The sequence below is a fragment of the Neoarius graeffei genome, chromosome 20 (genome assembly GCF_027579695.1).
Source record: "Neoarius graeffei isolate fNeoGra1 chromosome 20, fNeoGra1.pri, whole genome shotgun sequence".
NCBI classification, from domain to species: domain Eukaryota; kingdom Metazoa; phylum Chordata; class Actinopteri; order Siluriformes; family Ariidae; genus Neoarius; species Neoarius graeffei.
Window position 1 is genome coordinate 410,001 of NC_083588.1, and position 19,672 is coordinate 429,672.

At 46.1% G+C, this 19,672-nt stretch overlaps 1 protein-coding gene across 1 annotated transcript; it reads left to right on the forward strand.

Annotated features, from left to right (window-relative positions):
* The first annotated feature begins 16,416 nt into the window (after positions 1 to 16,416).
* Positions 16,417 to 19,218, forward strand: LOC132869115 (protein phosphatase 1 regulatory subunit 29). The gene is given in 3 exon segments (XM_060902462.1): positions 16,417 to 16,455; positions 16,457 to 16,505; positions 16,508 to 19,218. Coding segments are annotated over 3 exon segments (2,799 nt in total).
* Positions 19,219 to 19,672: the final 454 nt, after the last annotated feature.

The window sequence follows — 19,672 nt, forward strand, 5'->3', positions numbered from 1 at the left end:
AACTTGACTTGTTTTGTGTTTGTTTGTTTGTTGGCTGTTTGGCGGGGATGGCATCCTCCGGGACTCCGCCCCGTCCTTGAAGCATGGAGTAAGGGTGGTACCACAACCCACGGTTCCAGTAGAGCAGGTGCTGCTCGTGGTCGGAACACAGGTGGGTTATGGTAATATCCTGTGCGCCTCCCACATGAATAAAGCGATGGTGGTGTTTTTGAAGCACCAGAAACTTGTCAGTCAGCTCATAGAGAGCAATATATACACTGAACAAAAATATAAACGCAGCGGTCCATATTTTATGAAATACAAATGTTCAGATAGAAATTCATTTTCATTTTTATTTTCTATGTGCCCGAGCCCAGTCCAGACGAGAACATCGTCACCCAGCAGTCAGGTCCAATCCTCGATGAGGTCTACGTGCATGGAGGCCAGCTTCTCTGAGTCGGTTTCTCACAGTTTGACTGCTGACCCTGCGATTGTGTCTCCCCATGGTCTCATCTGCAGTCCGTGTTGCAGTCTGGCACCGATCATGCAGGTGGGTCAGACGGATATGCCGGTCTTGTGCTGGAGTGGTGACACATGGCCTGCGTGCATGTGGCATGTTGTCTGTGGTGCCATGCTGCTGAAATTGTCATCGGAGGCGGACTATCGTGGAATAGCACCCCCAGTTGACGCCCTACAGCTCTGATGGACATTCCAGCCTGCAGCATGCCAATGGCTCGTTCCCGGTTGATTCTGGTCATCTGTGGCATCTTGACATTTGAACATTTTTGTCATTTTAGGGTGGCCTTTTATTGGCCCCACATAAAGGATGGTCATGACATGCATTACTCAGTGAAATTTTTGTCTGCAATGGTCACACCCGACTGGATCATGGATCATCTCAAGTCTGGGCACTGCTCAGAACTTGAGTAGAGGGACATTTTTTTTTCAAAAAATGTTTACTGGTATGCTATACTATCATTTGATGTGGGCAGAAAAAAAAAATCAGTATCGGATGTACAAAATAAATAAAATCTTTAGGTGCTGCGTTTATATTTTTGTTCAGTGTACATTAATGATGAGTTTGTGCAAGTTTCCCCACTGGCGCTGCCCTCTGTCCGGGTCACCGTGTCCGGAGTCCCTCCGTTTATTCCCAATGAAGCACTGGAGAGAGAACTGAAGCGCTTCGGGAAATTCGTGAGCAGATTCCGGACAGTAAATTTGGGCTGCAGGAGCGATAAATTAAAACACGTTCAGTCTCTCTGGAGACAAGTGTTTATGTTTCTGGACTCCCCGACTCAAACACTGGAAGCTTCCTTCCGTGTGAAACACAAGGAAGGGTTTTACATGGTTTATGTGAGTTCGGGGAGCATGAAATATTTTGAGTGTGGGGATGTGGGACACAACCGGGTCACGTGTCCTCACAGACAGCGGGGAGCAGAGCCGCCTGCTGCCGCTCGGACTGTCAGCGAGGACAGGGGAAGGAACGGGACTGAGAGCGGGGTGACTGCGGAGACTGACTGTGGGGAAGGGGACAGTGGGGTGGTTGGTGTGACTGACGGTGGGGAGGGGGTCAGCGGGGTGGTTGATGGTAGGGAAGTGAACAGCGGTGTGGATGTTGTGACTGACGGTGGGGGGGGCAGCAGTGAAGCTGTTGTGACTGACGGTGAGGGGGGGCAGTAGAGCGACTAATGTGACTGACAGCGGGGAGGTGAACAGTGGTTGGCCAACGCCATCAGAATCTGCCCCACCCGCTCAGGTTGAGTCCGGCAGTTCCGCGCCTGGAGCTGCGGAGACTGGAAGCAGTGTTTCAGCGGAGTTGATGGAGGCTGAACAGAGCAGGGTGGAGCCGGGAGAGGTCGGTATAGGGGGGTCTGAGCAGAACGCGGAGTCTCCGGTCTCACAGGAGGCTGTCAGACCCGACAGTGAGACAGAAGACATGACGAAGCCGGACCGCTGTTATGGTGACAATGTGACTGACATGGACTGTGACTCTGACTCTGACTCGGTTTCTGTAACAGACAGTATTTCCCAAAGCGAGGACCTCTATTCACTCGAGGAAATCAATAGTTTTTTGGACGAAACCTTTGGAAAAAAAGCAAATGTTAAAGATTATTTTCCCAATATTGAAAAGTTTATTAGATCAGTTACCACACTTCAAAGAGTTGTTGGAATGGATTTACTAGATGGAAAAAAAGCATAATCGATTAAAAAAAAGCACGTTACTGGTTTGAGGAAAGGGTTAAAGGAGTCCAAAAGTAGAATGATTAAAAAAATGAAAATGAGAAAATAAAAGTTTTTAATGACCGTGCAGCACTGGGTGTTTTATCTCTACTGGTTCTTTTTATCTGTCTCTTAATGTTTCTGTCTTTTATCTTTCAATATTCAGGGTTTAAGAGTCGCATCTTTAAACATAAATGGGGGAAGAGATGAACAGAAAAGAGTTTTATTATCTGAAGTAATTAGACAGAAAAAACTGGATATTATTTTATTACAGGAAACACAGTGACGAGTCGAATAAAATCGCCGGGGATTTATGGTGGAATGGACAATATGTTCTTAGTCATGGGACAAATTTTAGTGCAGGAGTTGCGATTTTATTCTCTCCTGTTTTAGATATAAACATCGTGTCCAGTACAGAGTTGGTAAAAGGTAGAGTTCTTATGGTAAAAGTTAAAATACAGGATTTTACTCTGAGTTTTATCAATGTTTATGCACCAAACCAAGGCTCTGAACGTGAAGAGTTGTTTAATTTATTAAAAGAGAACTTAAGTTGTAATGATCAGGGGAGTGTGTTTTAATGGGGGGAGACTGGAACTGCTCCACAGACTTTACATTAGGCTGCTGGGCCATAGAAGGTTCACGCTGCACGCTGCACGCTACACGCGTGTAAAGAAAAGTGGACAAACGTAGCATGACTTGCTCTGGGCCATAGAACGGCGTTCACGTTGCACGCTGCACGCTGCACACTTCACGCATGAAGCGAGAAATGAACATGCACACTTTTTTCTAGGCGTGAAGATGGAAATTCCAGTCAATGCATGCGGTCACCGCCGCGCCAGCCAATCAGAACGGGTCTAGGGAGATAACTCTATGCTTTCAGGGGAAAACTTCAGAAAAAATATAATTGAATGGTATAATTGAAAAATAGTTCTTCATCGGGATTGTCAAGCAGATTATAGAATGTTCGGTGAAATTCACCACGGGTTTCTCTCAGAAGGAAGTGTTCTCGGCTCCAAATTCTGTTCCTTTTTCTCTTCCTCTGTCTCAGTAAAAGCAGAATGAGGCAATCGTCGTCATCTGAAGAGTCCATATTGTTGGTTACTCGGTCAAAGTAGAACAGATGCAACACGTGAACATCCAAGCATGAAGTTTAATGGCCCAGGGTCCGGTTCTTCACGTGAACGTGTAGCGTGTAGCGTGCAGCGTGCAGCGTGAACCTTCTATGGCCCAGCTGCCTAACAACCTGTGTTTTCTCTCCCCCCAAAATCTGTCACTCTGAGTTACATGTTGGTCCTGGGATTGAGATGCTGAACCTCTTCTGCTCCTCGGACCTGCCTGATCCATCCTGGTGCCCTGTGTCTCGTTGGAGTCTCATCGCATCGCTTCTGTGGAGGGCGGCCCCATGTGGACAGTTGGGGGTCACGCCTGGAGGACGCTCTGGACTCTTGCAGTGGTGCTTTTGTGGCTGGGGACTGCAGTTGACTTGCTGACTTTGGGACTGCGGCTGTCGTGAACAGTTTTGCCCTCGGGTTTCCGTCAGTGGGGGGTTTATAGCATCAACGAAGCTGACTTTGTTAGGACTGCTAATGTTATAGTCATGCTGTCGGTTGTTGCCTGGATGGGGAGGAGTTCCCTTTTGAGTCTGGTTCCTCTCGATGTTTCTTCCTCATGTCGTCTGAGGGAGTTTTTCCTTGCCACCGTCGCCACAGGCTTCATCATTGGGGATAGATTAGGGATAAAATTAGCTCATATTTTAAGTAGTTCAAATTCTGTAAAGTTGCTTTGCGACAATGTTTATTGTTAAAAGCGCGAAACAAATAAACTTGACTTGACAGTCATCCTGTCCCTAGGACATGCTTCAGTACCCACCTGCCTCAAGTGGGTCGTGGGGCTGGTGAGACGACATACAGAAGAAGGTGGCTGATCTGGTGATGCAGTCAAAGAACAACAATCGTTCTTTAAATGCCAGCAAAACCAAGGGAATGATTATCAACCCATGAAAGAGGAGGGAACAGCACATAGGTGAGACAGAGGCAGAAAGGGTGAACAGATGGTGTTCAGATCAGTGATCATACCTGGTTCCACAACACGTTATCTAATAAGGAAATCCCAGCAGTGACTGTAGTTCCTGAGGAGGCTAAAGAAATTCAGCACAGAGGTTTACGTCTAGAGGGGCGCCATCGAGCACATTTTCACAAGCATCACCACACAGTGGTCTGAAAAAGCTGCTCCAGTCAGGAACAAAAGGCTCTTCAGCAAGTAACTGGAACTGCTCAAACCATCTTAGGAGCAGCCAACACATCACTGGAGGACATGTACCACGCCAGGGTCACCAGGAGAGCCCACAATATCATCATGGACAGAACCCTCCCCCAATACTGACCATCAGTTAGATGCTACAGGAGTGTAAAGTCAAGAAACATAGCTAAGGAACAGTTTTACCTGCAGGCCATCGGGCTCTCAATGACTCTCGCCCACAAACACACACAACTGACTGTCAAATGAAGTGCTGGACCCAATCCCCCCCAACCCCATGCACACACACCCCGAACCTTGCAATATTGCAGATTTTTTGCACAATGCACTTGTTGATCTTTTCCTCTTACACATAAGGATGAAGCATCTTGTATCTGTGGTCTATAATCGCACTACATTTATACAATCTGCCACTTCATGTCTCTTTTATTGTACAACCCCGATTCCAAAAAAGTTGGGACAAAGTATAAATTGTAAATAAAAATGGAATGCAATGATGTGGAAGTTTCAAAATTCCATATTTTATTCAGAATAGAACATAGATGACGTATCAAATGTTTAAACTGAGAAAATGTATCATTTAAAGAGAAAAATTAGGTGATTTTAAATTTCATGACAACAACACATCTCAAAAAAGTTGGGACAAGGCCATGTTTCCCACTGTAAGACATCCCCTTTTCTCTTTACAACAGTCTGTAAATGTCTGGGGACTGAGGAGACAAGTTGCTCAAGTTTAGGGATAGGAATGTTAACCCATTCTTGTCTAATGTAGGATTCTAGTTGCTCAACTGTCTTAGGTCTTTTTTGTCGTATCTTCCGTTTTATGATGCGCCAAATGTTTTCTATGGGTGAAAGATCTGGACTGCAGGCTGGCCAGTTCAGTACCCGGACCCTTCTTCTACGCAGCCATGATGCTGTAATTGATGCAGTATGTGGTTTGGCATTGTCATGTTGGAAAATGCAAGGTCTTCCCTGAAAGAGACGTCGTCTGGACGGGAGCATATGTTGCTCTAGAACCTGGATATACCTTTCAGCATTGATGGTGTCTTTCCAGATGTGCAAGCTGCCCATGCCACACGCACTAATGCAACCCCATACCATCAGAGATGCAGGCTTCTGAACTGAGCGCTGATAACAACTCGGGTCGTCCTTCTCCTCTTTAGTCCGAATGACACAGCGTCCCTGATTTCCATAAAGAACTTCACATTTTGATTCGTCTGACCACAGAACAGTTTTCCACTTTGCCACAGTCCATTTTAAATGAGCCTTGGCCCAGAGAAGACGTCTGGAAACTTTTCCTTCACTCTTGAAGTGGTGGGAGGTAGGAAAGGCCAAAATTAGAATGTTTTGCCAGCAGTATTCTTTTAATTCCACAGCCAAGATCCAGAGAACTGTCCAGAAACTGGAAGAGGAAATAAGAGACTTGGAAAAAAATTTCTTTACCTCACAAGCTGATCAACCAAAAAATGATGGGCTAATTTTTAAATGGCAGGAACTCAACTCCCTTCTGCAGGACAGAGCTAAAGGAGCACTAGTCCGAGCACGTTTTACTAGACTCCAAGACATGGATGCACCAACTTTTCTTTTTTAACCTGGAGAAATCTGCTGTTCAGAGGAAACAAATGGTCTGTCTTCGTCGTTCTGATGGAAACATCACTACAGACCCAGCCGAGATGAGGAAGCTCGCAGTGGAGTTTTATACAGATCTATTCAGCGCGGGCAGCTGTGACATGGACTGTGCTGCAGAGCTTCTGCAAGGGCTTCCTCAACTGAGCTTAGAAGACCAGAACACTCTGAATGCAGAAATCGTTTTAGATGAGCTGACTGCTGCGGTGTCCCAGATGGCACCAGGCAAGGCTCCAGGACTAGATGGGCTTCCTTCGGACTTTTTTAAACACTTCTGGGCAATACTGGGACGGGACCTTTTGGCCGTTTTTAAAGAGTGTTTTAAAAAAGGGAGCCTTCTGGCTTCCTGTAGGTGAGCAGTTCTTTCACTGCTGCCCAAGAAGGGAGACCTAGCTCTTCTAAAGAACTGGAGACCTGTAGCTCTTATGTACGGACTATAAGATCCTCTCCAAGGTTTTACCAAATAGATTAAAACATTTTATTTATTTATTTATTGGTGCAGATCAGTCTTATTGTATTCCAGACATGTCAATGTATGATAATTTATTTTTCGTAAGGGATATATTTGATGTTTGCAATTTGTATAATATTAATGTTGGTATTTTATCTATTGACCAAGAAAAGGCGTTTGATTGTGTGGATCATGGTTTTCTCTTCTCCACCTTGCAGGCTTTTGGAATTGGGGGGAGTTTTTATCCTGGGTCAAACTATTGTATAATGAAGCCTGCTGTTTAGTGAAGGTGGGGAGAGGGTTGAGCTGCCCTGTGCCAGTTAAAAGAGGAATCAGACAGGGCTGCCCCATCTCAGGCCAGCTCTACAGCATTGTCATTGAACCTCTTCTGTGTAGGCTGAGGAGCAGGTTACAGGGCCTGGGTCTCCCTGAGCTGGCTCAGAAGCGCTCTGTGGCCGTCTCAGCTTATGCAGATGATAATGTTTTTATACAAGATCAGAGATATACAGTATACAACAACTTAAAGAAAGACTGATTGTGTCTGAAAAGGCCTCCTCTGCTAAAGTTAACTGGGACAAATGTGAAGCGTGTCTAATAGGTTGGTGGAGCCCAGGAGACGTCCCTGAGCTACCCGGGAAACTTAAGTGGGAAAAAAGAGGCATCAAAGTTCTGGGAGTGTACTTGGGTGGAGAGGACTTCCAAAAACAGAACTGGGAGGGAGTGCTGGAGAAAGTGGTTGCCAAGTTGTCTAAATGGAAATGGCTGCTTCTCCAGCTGTCCTACAGGGGTAGAGTTCTGATAGCCAATAACCTGGTCGCCTCTTCTCTTTGGCATAGACTAATCGTCTTAGTGCCACCACCAGGCCTCGTGAAGGACATACAGCAGCTCCTGGTGAACTTCTTCTGGTCAGGTCAACATTGGCTGAGGGCACCAGTTCTGTATCTCCCTGTAGCTGAGGGAGGACAAGGCCTCATGAACATTCCATCAAGAATTGCTGCCTTCAGACTGCAAACAGTGCAGAGGCTACTCTATGGCTGTGGTTATTGCTGGCTGGCATCTGCTCAGCTGCTCCTGAGGAAGGCTGGCCAGCTAAGACTGGACAAACAGCTGTTTCTTCTAAAGACCTCTGAAGTTGACCTGACTGGAATAACACCTTTCTACAACTCGGTGCTTGATGCGTGGAGGACGTTCAAGACCACATGGACCATGGACCTCAGACCTGGTTTGTGGATCTTTGAGGAGCTGCTGTTATACAATGACTTCTTTACATCTGGCATGCTTTCTTCCACATCACTCCGCGTCAAGTTCGTCGAGGCTGGTATCATCAAACTGGGCCACCTCATAAGAACATCTCTGGAGAGGCTTGGTGGAGTCATCGGCGTCAGGTCTTCCAGGGTGCTGAAGAAGATAGTGAATGAGGTCTGGCAGTCCCTGTCTGTACCCCTCAGGGTGTACACCCAGCACCGTACCCTGGTTGACCTATGGCACGAGGACCATGAGTACATCTTTCCTGCACTAAGCGTCAGACCTGTGACTGAAGAGTGGCGAGAGGAGAGAGGGCTACTTCTGTACCTGAAAACACCGGTGCTGGGCAACTTCAGCTCATGCGGGAAGAAGCAGCTGTACTACAGCTGCATAAAGATACTGAACTTTCGCTCTTTGGTCTGAGTCAGGAAGTCAAGGTGGACCCAGGTTTTTGCTCCAGAATGCACCCCTAAAGGCTGCTGGAGGATTCTGTACAAGCCGCCCATCGAGAAACGGACGGCTGACCTCCAGTGGAGGATCATATATGGAGCAATAGCCACAAACAGACACAGGGCTCACCTGGATCCCAGCACTGGGGAGGACTGTCCCTTCTGTCATCAACAAGAAACCCTAGAACACTTGGTGTCTCTTTGTCCTCGGCTAGTGGGCCTATTCAAGTCATTGCAAGAGTGGGTGGAACACCTAGGGGAGAAATTTTCCGTCCCTTTGTTTGTCTTTGGGCCGAGATACACAGTCAGGAAAAGACAGACTCAGGTTTTAATTAATTTTTTAAATGGAACCGCAAAACTGGCAATCTGGTAGACCAGAAAGAATCCGACGCTGGGCCTGGGATGGACTGATGCGGTTCAGAACCTGAAAGGTTTGGTTGCTTCTTATCTTAAGGTAGAGCGTGCTTTTTACAGACTAACCAATAACCTGGACACTTTTATAGATCTGTGGGGGTTTAGACAGGTTTTATGTTCACTTGAAGAGGATGGTGCACTAACTCTCAACTTTTAATGTATAATTGTGTGTGAGAATGTTTAAACAGAAAAGGTCTTTTTATGTATTGAATTTGAGGATTTTCTAGTAATGACTTTTTATGTACCTTTTATTTTCTCCATTATTTATTGTTTTATTTCTTGTGAAAAAAACACATGGAGCAATGGCGTAATTAAAGGTGGCTTAAAAGTCAGAAGTCTCTCTCTCTCTCTCTCTCTCTCTATATATATATATATATATATATATATATATATATATATATATACACACACACACACACACACACATATATATATATATATATATATATATATATATATATATATATATATATATATATATATATACACACTATCTCTCTCTCTATACAGTGGTGCTTGAAAGTTTGTGAACCCTTTAGAATTTTCTATATTTCTGCATAAATATGACCTATAACATCATCAGATTTTCACACAAGTCCTAAAAATAGAGAAAGAGAACCCAGTTAAGCAAATGAGACAAAAATATTATACTTGGTCATTTATTTATTGAGGAAAATGATCCAATATTACATATCTGTGAGTGGCAAAAGTATGTGAACCTCTAGGATTAGCAGTTAATTTGAAGGTGAAATTAGAGTCAGGTGTTTTCAATCAATGGGATGACAATCAGGTGTGAGTGGGCACCCTGTTTTATTTAAAGAACAGGGATCTATCAAAGTCTGATCTTCACAACACATGTTTGTGGAAGTGTATCATGGCACGAAGAAAGGAGATTTCTGAGGACCTCAGGAAAAGCGTTGTTGATGCTCATCAGGCTGGAAAAGGTTACAAAACCATCTCTAAAGAGTTTGGACTCCACCAATCCAGTCAGACAGATTGTGTACAAATGGAGGAAATTCAAGACCATTGTTATCCTCCTCAGGAGTGCTCAACCAACAAAGATCACTCCAAGAGCAAGGCGTGTAATAGTCGGCAAGGTCACAAAGGACCCCAGGGTAACTTCTAAGCAACTGAAGGCCTCTCTCACATTGGCTAATGTTAATGTTCATGAGTCCACCATCAGGAGAACACTGAACAACAATGGTGTGCATGGCAGGGTTGCAAGGAGAAAGCCACTGCTCTCCAAAAAGAACATTGCTGCTCATCTGCAGTTTGCTAAAGATCATGTGGACAAGCCAGAAGGCTATTGGAAAAATGTTTTGTGGACGGATGAGACCAACATAGAACTTTTTGGTTTAAATGAGAAGCATGATGTTTGGAGAAAGGAAAACACTGCATTCCAGCATAAGAACCTTACCCCATCTGTGAAACATGGTGGTGGTAGTATCATGGTTTGGGCCTGTTTTGCTGCATCTGGGCCAGGACGGCTTGCCATCATTGATGGAACAATGAATTCTGAATTATACCAGCGAATTCTAAAGGAAAATGTCAGGACATCTGTCCATGAACTGAATCTCAAGAGAAGGTGGGTCATGCAGCAAGACAACGACCCTAAGCACACAAGTCGTTCTACCAAAGAATGGTTAAAGAAGAATAAAGTGAATGTTTTGGAATGGCCAAGTCAAAGTCCTGACCTCAATCCAATGGAAATGTTGTGGAAGGACCTGAAGCGAGCAGTTCATGTGAAGAAACCCACCAACTTCCCAGAGTTGAAGCTGTTCTGTACGGAGGAACGGGCTAAAATTCCTCCAAGCCGGTGTGCAGGACTGATCAACAGTTACCGCAAACGTTTAGTTGCAGTTATTGCTGCACAAGGGGGTCACACCAGATACTGAAAGCAAAGGTTCACATACTTTTGCCACTCACAAATATATAATATTGGATCATTTTCCTCAATAAATAAATGACCAAGTATAATATTTTTGTCTCATTTGTTTAACTGGGTTCTCTTTATTTACTTTTAGGACTTGTGTGAAAATCTGATGATGTTTTCAGTCATATTTATGCAGAAATATAGAAAATTCTAAAGGGTTCACAAACTTTCAAGCACCACTATATATATATATATATATATATATATATATATATATATATATATACAGTATCTGTATCTCTCTCTCTGTATCTCTGCTTTATTGATGAATGCAATAAATCACATTGTGACCAAAGACAATAGTGCCGGTAGATGAAAGTTCTATAAATAATATATTGACAGTGTGTTTATGTATAAACATTACAAACATGAGCAAAAAAACAAACAGAAAAGGCAAACAACAACAACGTCAATGATGACGACCCCAGAGCTGTAAGGATCTGAACATATAGTGTGTCGTGTAAATTCAGAGTATGTTCGGGACACTGTGTTTCAGCCCCTCCTCCCCACTTAAAGCTCAAATCAGTGTCTGAAACGAACAAAGTTGTTGTTTTTAAATCAGGGCTGATAATCAATGATGTGTTTTATTTCTTCTCCAATCGCTCAAAAGAAGGTTGTGTTGTTTAATGGACCACGATTTATTAAATCAAACCCTAACAGGTATTTTGGCTCAGCTTGGGAAATTAACCATGATGTCTGTTTGTTGTAAAAATCCTGAAATTAATCACGCCGTGTCTTTCTGATGCCCAGCGTTCAGCATCCGTATCTTCCAGTTTAATGCCCTCAGAGTGTCAGGTGCGCGAGGGAGGCGGCTGTATATGCAGAAGAGTTCAGTTTAATACAGTGCAATATATACACAAAGTGCAGAAAACACACACAAAGGCAAATAGTCCAAATCAGCAGGCAAGATCAGAAACGTGAAAACAGGCAAAGGGTCGGTTGAGGTGCAAACAGGATATCAGATGGTTGGCAAGAACACAAACTAGAAACAGGAACAAGAATCGAGAAACCAGGAAACCAAGAACAAGGGTTGAAAGGCTCAGTAATGCGCGCTGAACGTAGTGTAATACTTCACATTGCATTTGCATCAGCCCAGTCCTTAAATAGCCAAACAGTTCTCGAACTGAGTTCAGGTGCGCCTTGTTGACGGCGCACGTGCTGGAGCTCACTTGGTGCGTCCGCAGCCCGAGGCGCGCCTTCAGGTGCACGCGCCACAGCACGCAGGACTGACACAGCGAAGCTGATTACTGATGGAAAGGAAGAAATCAGGGATCCTGTATGTGGATGAAGCCGGCATCAGGAGCCCAGGAGGGGCGTGTGTGTGTGTGAAGCCGGCATCAGGAGCCCAGGAGGGGCGTGTGTGTGTGTGTGTGTGTGTGTGTGTGTGTGTGTGTGTGTGTGTGTGTGTGAAGCCGGCATCAGGAGCCCAGGAGGGGCGTGTGTGTGTGTGTGTGTGTGTGTGTGTGTGTGTGTGTGTGAAGCCGGCATCAGGAGCCCAGGAGGGGCGTGTGTGTGTGTGTGTGTGTGTGTGTGTGTGTGTGTGTGTGTGTGTGAAGCCGGCATCAGGAGCCCAGGAGGGGCGTGTGTGTGTGTGTGTGTGTGTGTGTGTGTGTGTGTGTGTGAGAAGCCGGCATCAGGAGCCCAGGAGGGGCGTGTGTGTGTGTGTGTGTGTGTGTGTGTGTGTGAAGCCGGCATCAGGAGAGGAGGGGCGTGTGTGTGTGTGTGTGTGTGGGTGGGTGTGTGTGTGTGTGTGTGAAGCCGGCATCAGGAGCCCAGGAGGGGTGTGTGTGTGTGTGTGTGTGTGTGTGTGTGTGTGTGTGTGTGTGTGTGTGTGTGTGTGAGAAGCCGGCATCAGGAGAGGAGGGGCGTGTGTGTGTGTGTGTGTGTGTGTGTGTGTGTGTGAGAAGCCGGCATCAGGAGAGGAGGGGCGTGTGTGTGTGTGTGTGTGTGTGTGTGTGTGTGTGTGTGTGTGAAGCCGGCATCAGGAGCCCAGGAGGGGCGTGTGTGTGTGTGTGTGTGTGTGTGTGTGTGTGTGTGTGTGAAGCCGGCATCAGGAGCCCAGGAGGGGCGTGTGTGTGTGTGTGTGTGTGTGTGTGTGTGTGTGTGTGTGTGTGTGAAGCCGGCATCAGGAGCCCAGGAGGGGCGTGTGTGTGTGTGTGTGTGTGTGTGTGTGAGAAGCCGGCATCAGGAGCCCAGGAGGGGCGTGTGTGTGTGTGTGTGTGTGTGTGTGTGTGTGTGTGTGTGTGTGTGTGTGTGTGCGCGTGTGTGCGTGCGCACAGAGCAACAGGGCAGATACCCAGGCAGAGAGGAGCAAACAGTGAACTCACAACCTGGTGATGTCGCTTACATCCTCCACAAACCTGCTAAACTTCTTACATTCCTCCATGAGCTTCTCAGAGTCCTGCTGCTGTGTGCAGAGAGACGGGATGCTGTGGTTTACAGCCACCATTACAGTCAGAAGGAACCATGTTCCATTCCATCACACATCTGCAGCGAGGGACTGGAACTCATCTGGGTACATCTACAGAATGTATACCTCCATATTCCCCTTTCCTCCATCCTCTTCTCCCTGGATACTGAAGCGTATCAGGCAGTCACACCATCACACTTCCAGGGCTGGATCTCACACGCCGGAGAGTCCTCTCATGTTACATTGCCAGGGAAAATATGATTTGTGACATTGATGAACATGTGGCCCAGGATCAGGGACTGGAGCGATCAGGCAGGGAAAAGCAAACGGTCGACTTCTGACTTGGACTTTTAATATCGCATTCCAATGGCAGTGTATTCAGGCCACTGTATATATATATATATAAAAAACCCCTGCTGGAGCTGATGGGGGGAGGAGAAATTAAGAAAAAAAACCTCACATTTGTGAGAAAAACACTCAGATACTCTCAGATTAAAAATTCAGAAATTTACAATAAAAAAAGAAAAACCTCTCATACTTCCTGGCTGCAGTGTATTCTGGGAAATGTAGTTGACAATCTGTGTGATTTATTCTTTTCTATTGCTGATCGAGGAGGAAAGACTGGGTTTCCTGTAACTCTCAGCTCAGTCGTGACGTCTGTGGTATGATGAAGTCGATCCGACACCCCAAAGTGAAGCGATTTGATTCCGGGATAATTTATACACGATTTCTGCAAAGCTTTTGCACACTTATGATTTTTTATTTTCAAAAATTCAAATTTTTTTTTCTGAAAATATTACCCCTGGCATTCAGGGCTCCCTCAGTGCCTTATAAGCTTTGTGAAGAGAGGAACACACACACAGTGGAGATTCTCATTGATATACTACATTCCCAAGCCCCTTATCCTAACCTTAGCCATCACAACTAAATGCCAAACCCCACGCCTTACCCTAACCCCACGCCTTACCCTAACCCCACCCTTTACCCTAACCCCACCTTTTACCCTAACCCCACGCCTTACCCTAACCCCACCCCTTACCCTAACCCCACGCCTTACCCTAACCCCACCCTTTACCCTAACCCCACCTTTTACCCTAACCCCACGCCTTACCCTAACCCCACCTTTTACCCTAACCCCACCCCTTACCCTAACCCCACCCTTTACCCTAACCCCACCCTTTACCCTAACCCCACGCCTTACCCTAACCCCACCCTTTACCCTAACCCCACGCCTAACTCGAACCTAAACCTCATTCTAATGTGAACCCAAAAACTGAGTCTTAACCCACAAACAGCCCTTTGAAGAAATGAGAACCAGACAAAATGTCCTCATTTCCCAAAAATGTCCAAACTCTGTTGGTAAAAAATATATTCCAGTTCTCAATATGTACCAAGTACACACACACATTCATTTTTATTTTTTTAAACGCACAAGGCAGTGATGCAAAACTGTTTGGATGTTTGTGCAGAAGGGCCTGGGGAAATGTCAAGAAGAAAAACAGATAAAATGTGTGCTCTCTGTGTGTGTGTGTGTGTGTGTGTGTGTGTGTGTGTATGAGTTAGCTGCGATACATAGCTCTCATGTCACAGCTGTAATCATTCAAGTTAGCTCGTCACGTTTCTGTTCCTCCTTCACAATACCATGTGAAGCTGATCATTACTGTGACCTTCAGATATTCTTTTAATATCAGACACTTCTGCCTCTTTATATTACACTAAAACACACACACACACACACACACACACACACACACACACACACACACACGGGATTTATATAAAGACACAGTGGAGGAGGAAATGAATTAAAAACAGAGCGTTATTGTGCAGGCCTGTGTCTGTCGAGGCTCAGAATGAATCAGACGTCGAGTTTGAGAAGTTTATCATAAGAAAAACAACAGCGTGAGAGACACAGCGATCGAGTGTGAGCCACACTTTCAGCAGGATCATCCACTCAGATCAGATGTTCAGATGTTAGAGGTGGCTCAAAAGCATTTGTTTTGTAATATGATGATGATGAGGGATGAAATATGTCTTCAGTTTGAGAACAAAAAGTCATTCATGCTAAATTTGTAAGAGACAGATGGGTGAGTGTCGAGGTATTAATATGAAAATGTGTTTCTGATATAAAAAGCTTTTTGAGAGTTATTGGAGTAAATGTTTTAAAATCTCTCTCTGCTTGTTCTCTGGTTCTCTCAGTCTTTCTAAACACACACACACACACACACACACACACACACACACACTGTCTGTCTCTTTGGGATGCGCCTCACTGTGTTTGAGCCTCGGCCCTAATTAAGCTCCTTTTTTGGCCTCAGTATTTGGAACACCAAACCAGTTCACATCTCCTGTGGCCTTGAGAGAGAGAGAGAGAGAGAGAGAGAGAGAGAGAGAGCCTTCAGTGCCAACAGAAAAGCTCAGAGATCTGAGACAACTTCACACAAGTGCCAAAACTTATGTTATAATTCTTATTGTTTGCTGTTTGTTTTTGTTTGTAGTGTTTAAACTCTTCAGTTCTTGTCATCCTTTTGAGAGAAACGTCTCTACATTTAACTGAAGCACGGAGGAGATGTAAAGAGCCGCGAGTTTGGTCTCCAGTTTCTGTTCTGAAGGAAAGAGAATTTCAGGACCATGTGGAATCTGCTGATGAATGGATAATTCCCATCAGTTCTTTGTGCGTGCAGACTGAATGAGCTCTTTGGGATGGAATCAGTGCTGGATGTGACAGAGGAAATGACCTTGTTCCATCTGGTGATTAATGATGTGTGTCATGTCTGAAAGTCCTCCCGAGTTGGGGATCATGGTGGGAAACAGGTGGCACAGGAAGATGGATGAGCCCCATTTAGCAAACACCTTGTCTGACTCACCTGCCAAACACATCCGGATATAATTCGGGCAAATGAAAGTGAACGCGGAGAGAGCCTCGCCCGAGTCATTTAATTCTTTGGGGGGGAAAAATAACAGACACGTCCTTAACAAGACCTCAGTGCTGGTGTTATTAATGAACGTTAATCACATTCAGAATGATGAAATACAACTCCAACCTGACAGAGTGATCAGTCATGAGCAGGTATCAGTGAAGTGACGAGCGTTAGGGAGTAAAGCGCTGCTCCGTATTTATGAGGTGCATTACTGTTCTGTCCTACAGTGAGCACGATGATGCAATTTTCATTTTTTATGAATAAATAAGCAGCTGTAATGGTTTAAAAATTCAAGCTGTTGTCAGACCTCGAGTATGATGAACACTGCCTTTCTACTTTCCACTACTTACACCCCTGTTCTTTTCTTTTCTCTCGACAGGTTCTTCTGAGAAGTTCGCTCCAAACCAGGATCTGAATATCCCATGAGGAGATGATGTGGCAGCCTAATGAGAGTCAGTACTGCAATCCAACTGCAAATCAGATAACATGGCGAATGTGTTAAGGCCCACGGCATGCCCACGGCACTGACTGTACAGGACAAGTGCCTACTGACTTCCTGCCTGTTTTATGCACGAGAGACTATCCACTTCCTTTTTCCACCATTGCTCCTCATCATGAAGATGAAGTCAGATGCCCCGCCCTCTCAAAGCATCACACTCCTGCTTTTTCCTTCTCTTCTCCTGCTATTTTCAGCACCAGACCTCGTCTGTGGTGACTGTTGGCTCATCGAGGGGGATAAGGGCTACGTATGGCTGGCCATCTGCAGTCAGAACCAGCCGCCATATGAGACAATCCCGCAGCACATCAATAACACCGTGCATGATTTACGGCTCAATGAGAACAAGCTCAAGGCTGTATTCTTCTCCTCACTGAGCCGCTTTACAAACCTGACAGACCTCAACCTGACAAAGAACGAGATCTCCTACATTGAGGATGGCGCCTTCGCTGGCCAGGCTAACCTCCAGGTGCTGCAGCTGGGCTACAATAAACTGACCAATCTGACGGAGGGCATGCTGCGAGGCCTGGGACGCATACAGTGCCTCTTCCTGCAGCACAATCTTATCGAGGTCATTGCCACGAATGCCTTTTGGGAATGCCCGAGCCTCAGCAGTCTGGACCTGTCCTCTAACAAGCTGGCACGTTTAGATGCGTCCACGTTCAGGGTGTTGGGAAGACTGATGGTGTGCGAGCTGGCAGGGAACCCTTTTCACTGTGGCTGTGACCTCTACAGCTTCCTCGTTTGGCTGGAGGCCTTCAACAATGTAACACACACCTATGATCGACTACAATGTGAGACTCCACGGGAGCTTTTTGGCTACCCGTTGCTAAGTCCCGTTGGAGGACCTGGTCGGAGTGCGCTCAACATCCTCGCCTCAGTGTGCAGAGATGGAGTGTTTATTCCAGGGATGACTTCATTACCACCAGATGGGGATTCCTCAGGCATGGGACCTGATATGTTTGATCGTATTGGACCATACCATCAGCCCACAACTTCATCCTCCTCAGAGAACACGTTCAGCCCTAGTATCACACTTCAACATGTGTCTCTTTCTTCAGCGTCCTTGCTTGTGCAGATACCGCGGCCATACAGCAAGATGTATATCTTGGTACAGTACAATCAGAGCTTTGTTTCTGATGTGATGAACCTGAAAAACAAGAAGGAGTTGATTACACTAAACAAGCTCTTTCCAAACACAAATTACACTTTTTGTGTGGCCTCCATACGTAACTCTCAGCGTTTTAACCATACATGTCTTCACTTTGCCACTCGGACTCCCACGACAGATGACTTGCTGCCCACTCCATCCACTACTACACATTACATTATGACCATCGTGGGCTGCTTGTTCGGGATGCTGATTGTTCTTGGCCTGGTGTATTACTGTTTGAGGAGGCGGCGAAGGCAAGAAGAGAAAGAGAAATCAATTTGTGTGAAAAAGACCATCCTAGAGATGCGGTATGGACCGGAGGTTGCAGCTGCAGCTGCCAATGATCCAACAGCAGTGCAGAAGCTGCATGATCAGGCCCACCATCAGCATCACCATGGCAAGCTTCCCATGTCCTCCTCCAGCTCAGGCATGCTGGGTCATGGCCCTGGGAACACCAGTTCCTCACGTCTCTCCACTCTTCCTCAAGTAGAGAAGCTGGCCACAGCCTTCTCTGAAGCAATGGCAACCAAGGGCAACTACATGGATGTTAGGACTTCAGGAGCAGGAGATGAGAGAGGGCGAGATGGAGTAAGGCAGGCTGTTAGAGCAGAAGACCTAATGGAGGAAGATGGAAGTGACCTGGGAGATGACTCAGATGATGATGACGACGACGGTCGAGGGTCAGCATCAGAGATCTCTACTATCGCAATGGAAGTTGACAAGGTTAACCAGATCATTAATAACTGCATAGATGCACTTAAACTCGACTCTGTAGCAGCTGCCACGTCGAGTGGAAATCCAACTTCACCACCACCTAGTAGCGCCTCCTCCATAAGCAGGGGGCTAATTCCACTTTCACCTGGTGTCAGTGAGGCCTGTCAGGTCCTGCCCTCGCCAAAAATCCCTCCTCCACCTCCTCTGCCTTTAACAACTTCCCTTTCTGAAAGGCCTGGGATTACAGGAGGAGGCTTCGTATCACCTCCATATCGCCCTCCACCACCAGCCACAGCAGTGAGACCTATTCAACGACAGATGAGTGCCGATGCAGCTGTGATCGTCAGCTCTTCTAAGAAGCATTGTGGCCCAGCTGGTGGCAAAGCTCGGGTGTACAGCCTGGATGTGCCAGAACCACGCAGTCCTGATCCCTGTCAGTATCCCGAGAAGGGTAGCCCAGTCCGATGTGGGGAACCTCTAGATAGGCTACCCTTAGTTGTTGGTGGTGGTGGTGTAGGCTGTAACATGGATGGAGTCACTATGGATGGTGTGAGCCTTCAACAGCACCTGGAGGTACATCCAGACTTCCACTGTGCAGAGCATCGCCACTCGGTCCCTGCCCTTTACTACGAGGGCTCCCATGACTCCCCTGCACAAAGAGCCTCTTTCCTCAAACCCCTATCACGTGCCAAGAGAGACGCTGCTTCTTATTCTCAGCTCTCGCCCCACCAACACAGTTACTCTGGGTACTCGTCCAGTCCGGAGTACTCCTCCGAGAACACGCTGAGAATCTGGGAGCGATTCCGTCCATATAGAAAGGGTCCACGCGAGGAGTCCTGCTACATTACAGCTGGAAATGCACTGCGCAAAAAGGTCCAGTTTGCAAAGGGGGAGGACCTACATGACATCCTGGACTACTGGAAGGGTGTGTCAGCACAGCAAAAGCTGTGAGCTATGAAGCAGTGGGGATCTAAAGCACCGGCCTTCAACGGTGCCTGAATCATTTCAAGATCCTCTGCAGAGACGTAGCCAGAAGGATGGCGAGTGTGCACAAAGCAAGGTTGAGTATGTCAGGGTCTGAGGACAAGTGGAACAGGATGAGTCATCAGAGAGCCGCAGGGAGGGAGAGAGTGAGAATCACAATACAGCCCACGTCTACGGTAGCATTAATTTAAATCTAATTTTAGACTCATAAGCTGAGGCCAACTCATATTTAATGAAGTTGTTCCATAGGGCATACCATTTGTTATAAAATAATTGTGTTTGTTCTGCATTCATCTGTAAATCCACTGTTTATAGTGATGGCGAGGCCTCTGTATCCCGAGTTCTCATTCAGCCTCAGAACCCATCGTGCGTGTGTTCAGTCTCCCCCATGATTCACTGCCACTGCATTCATTCCTGAATT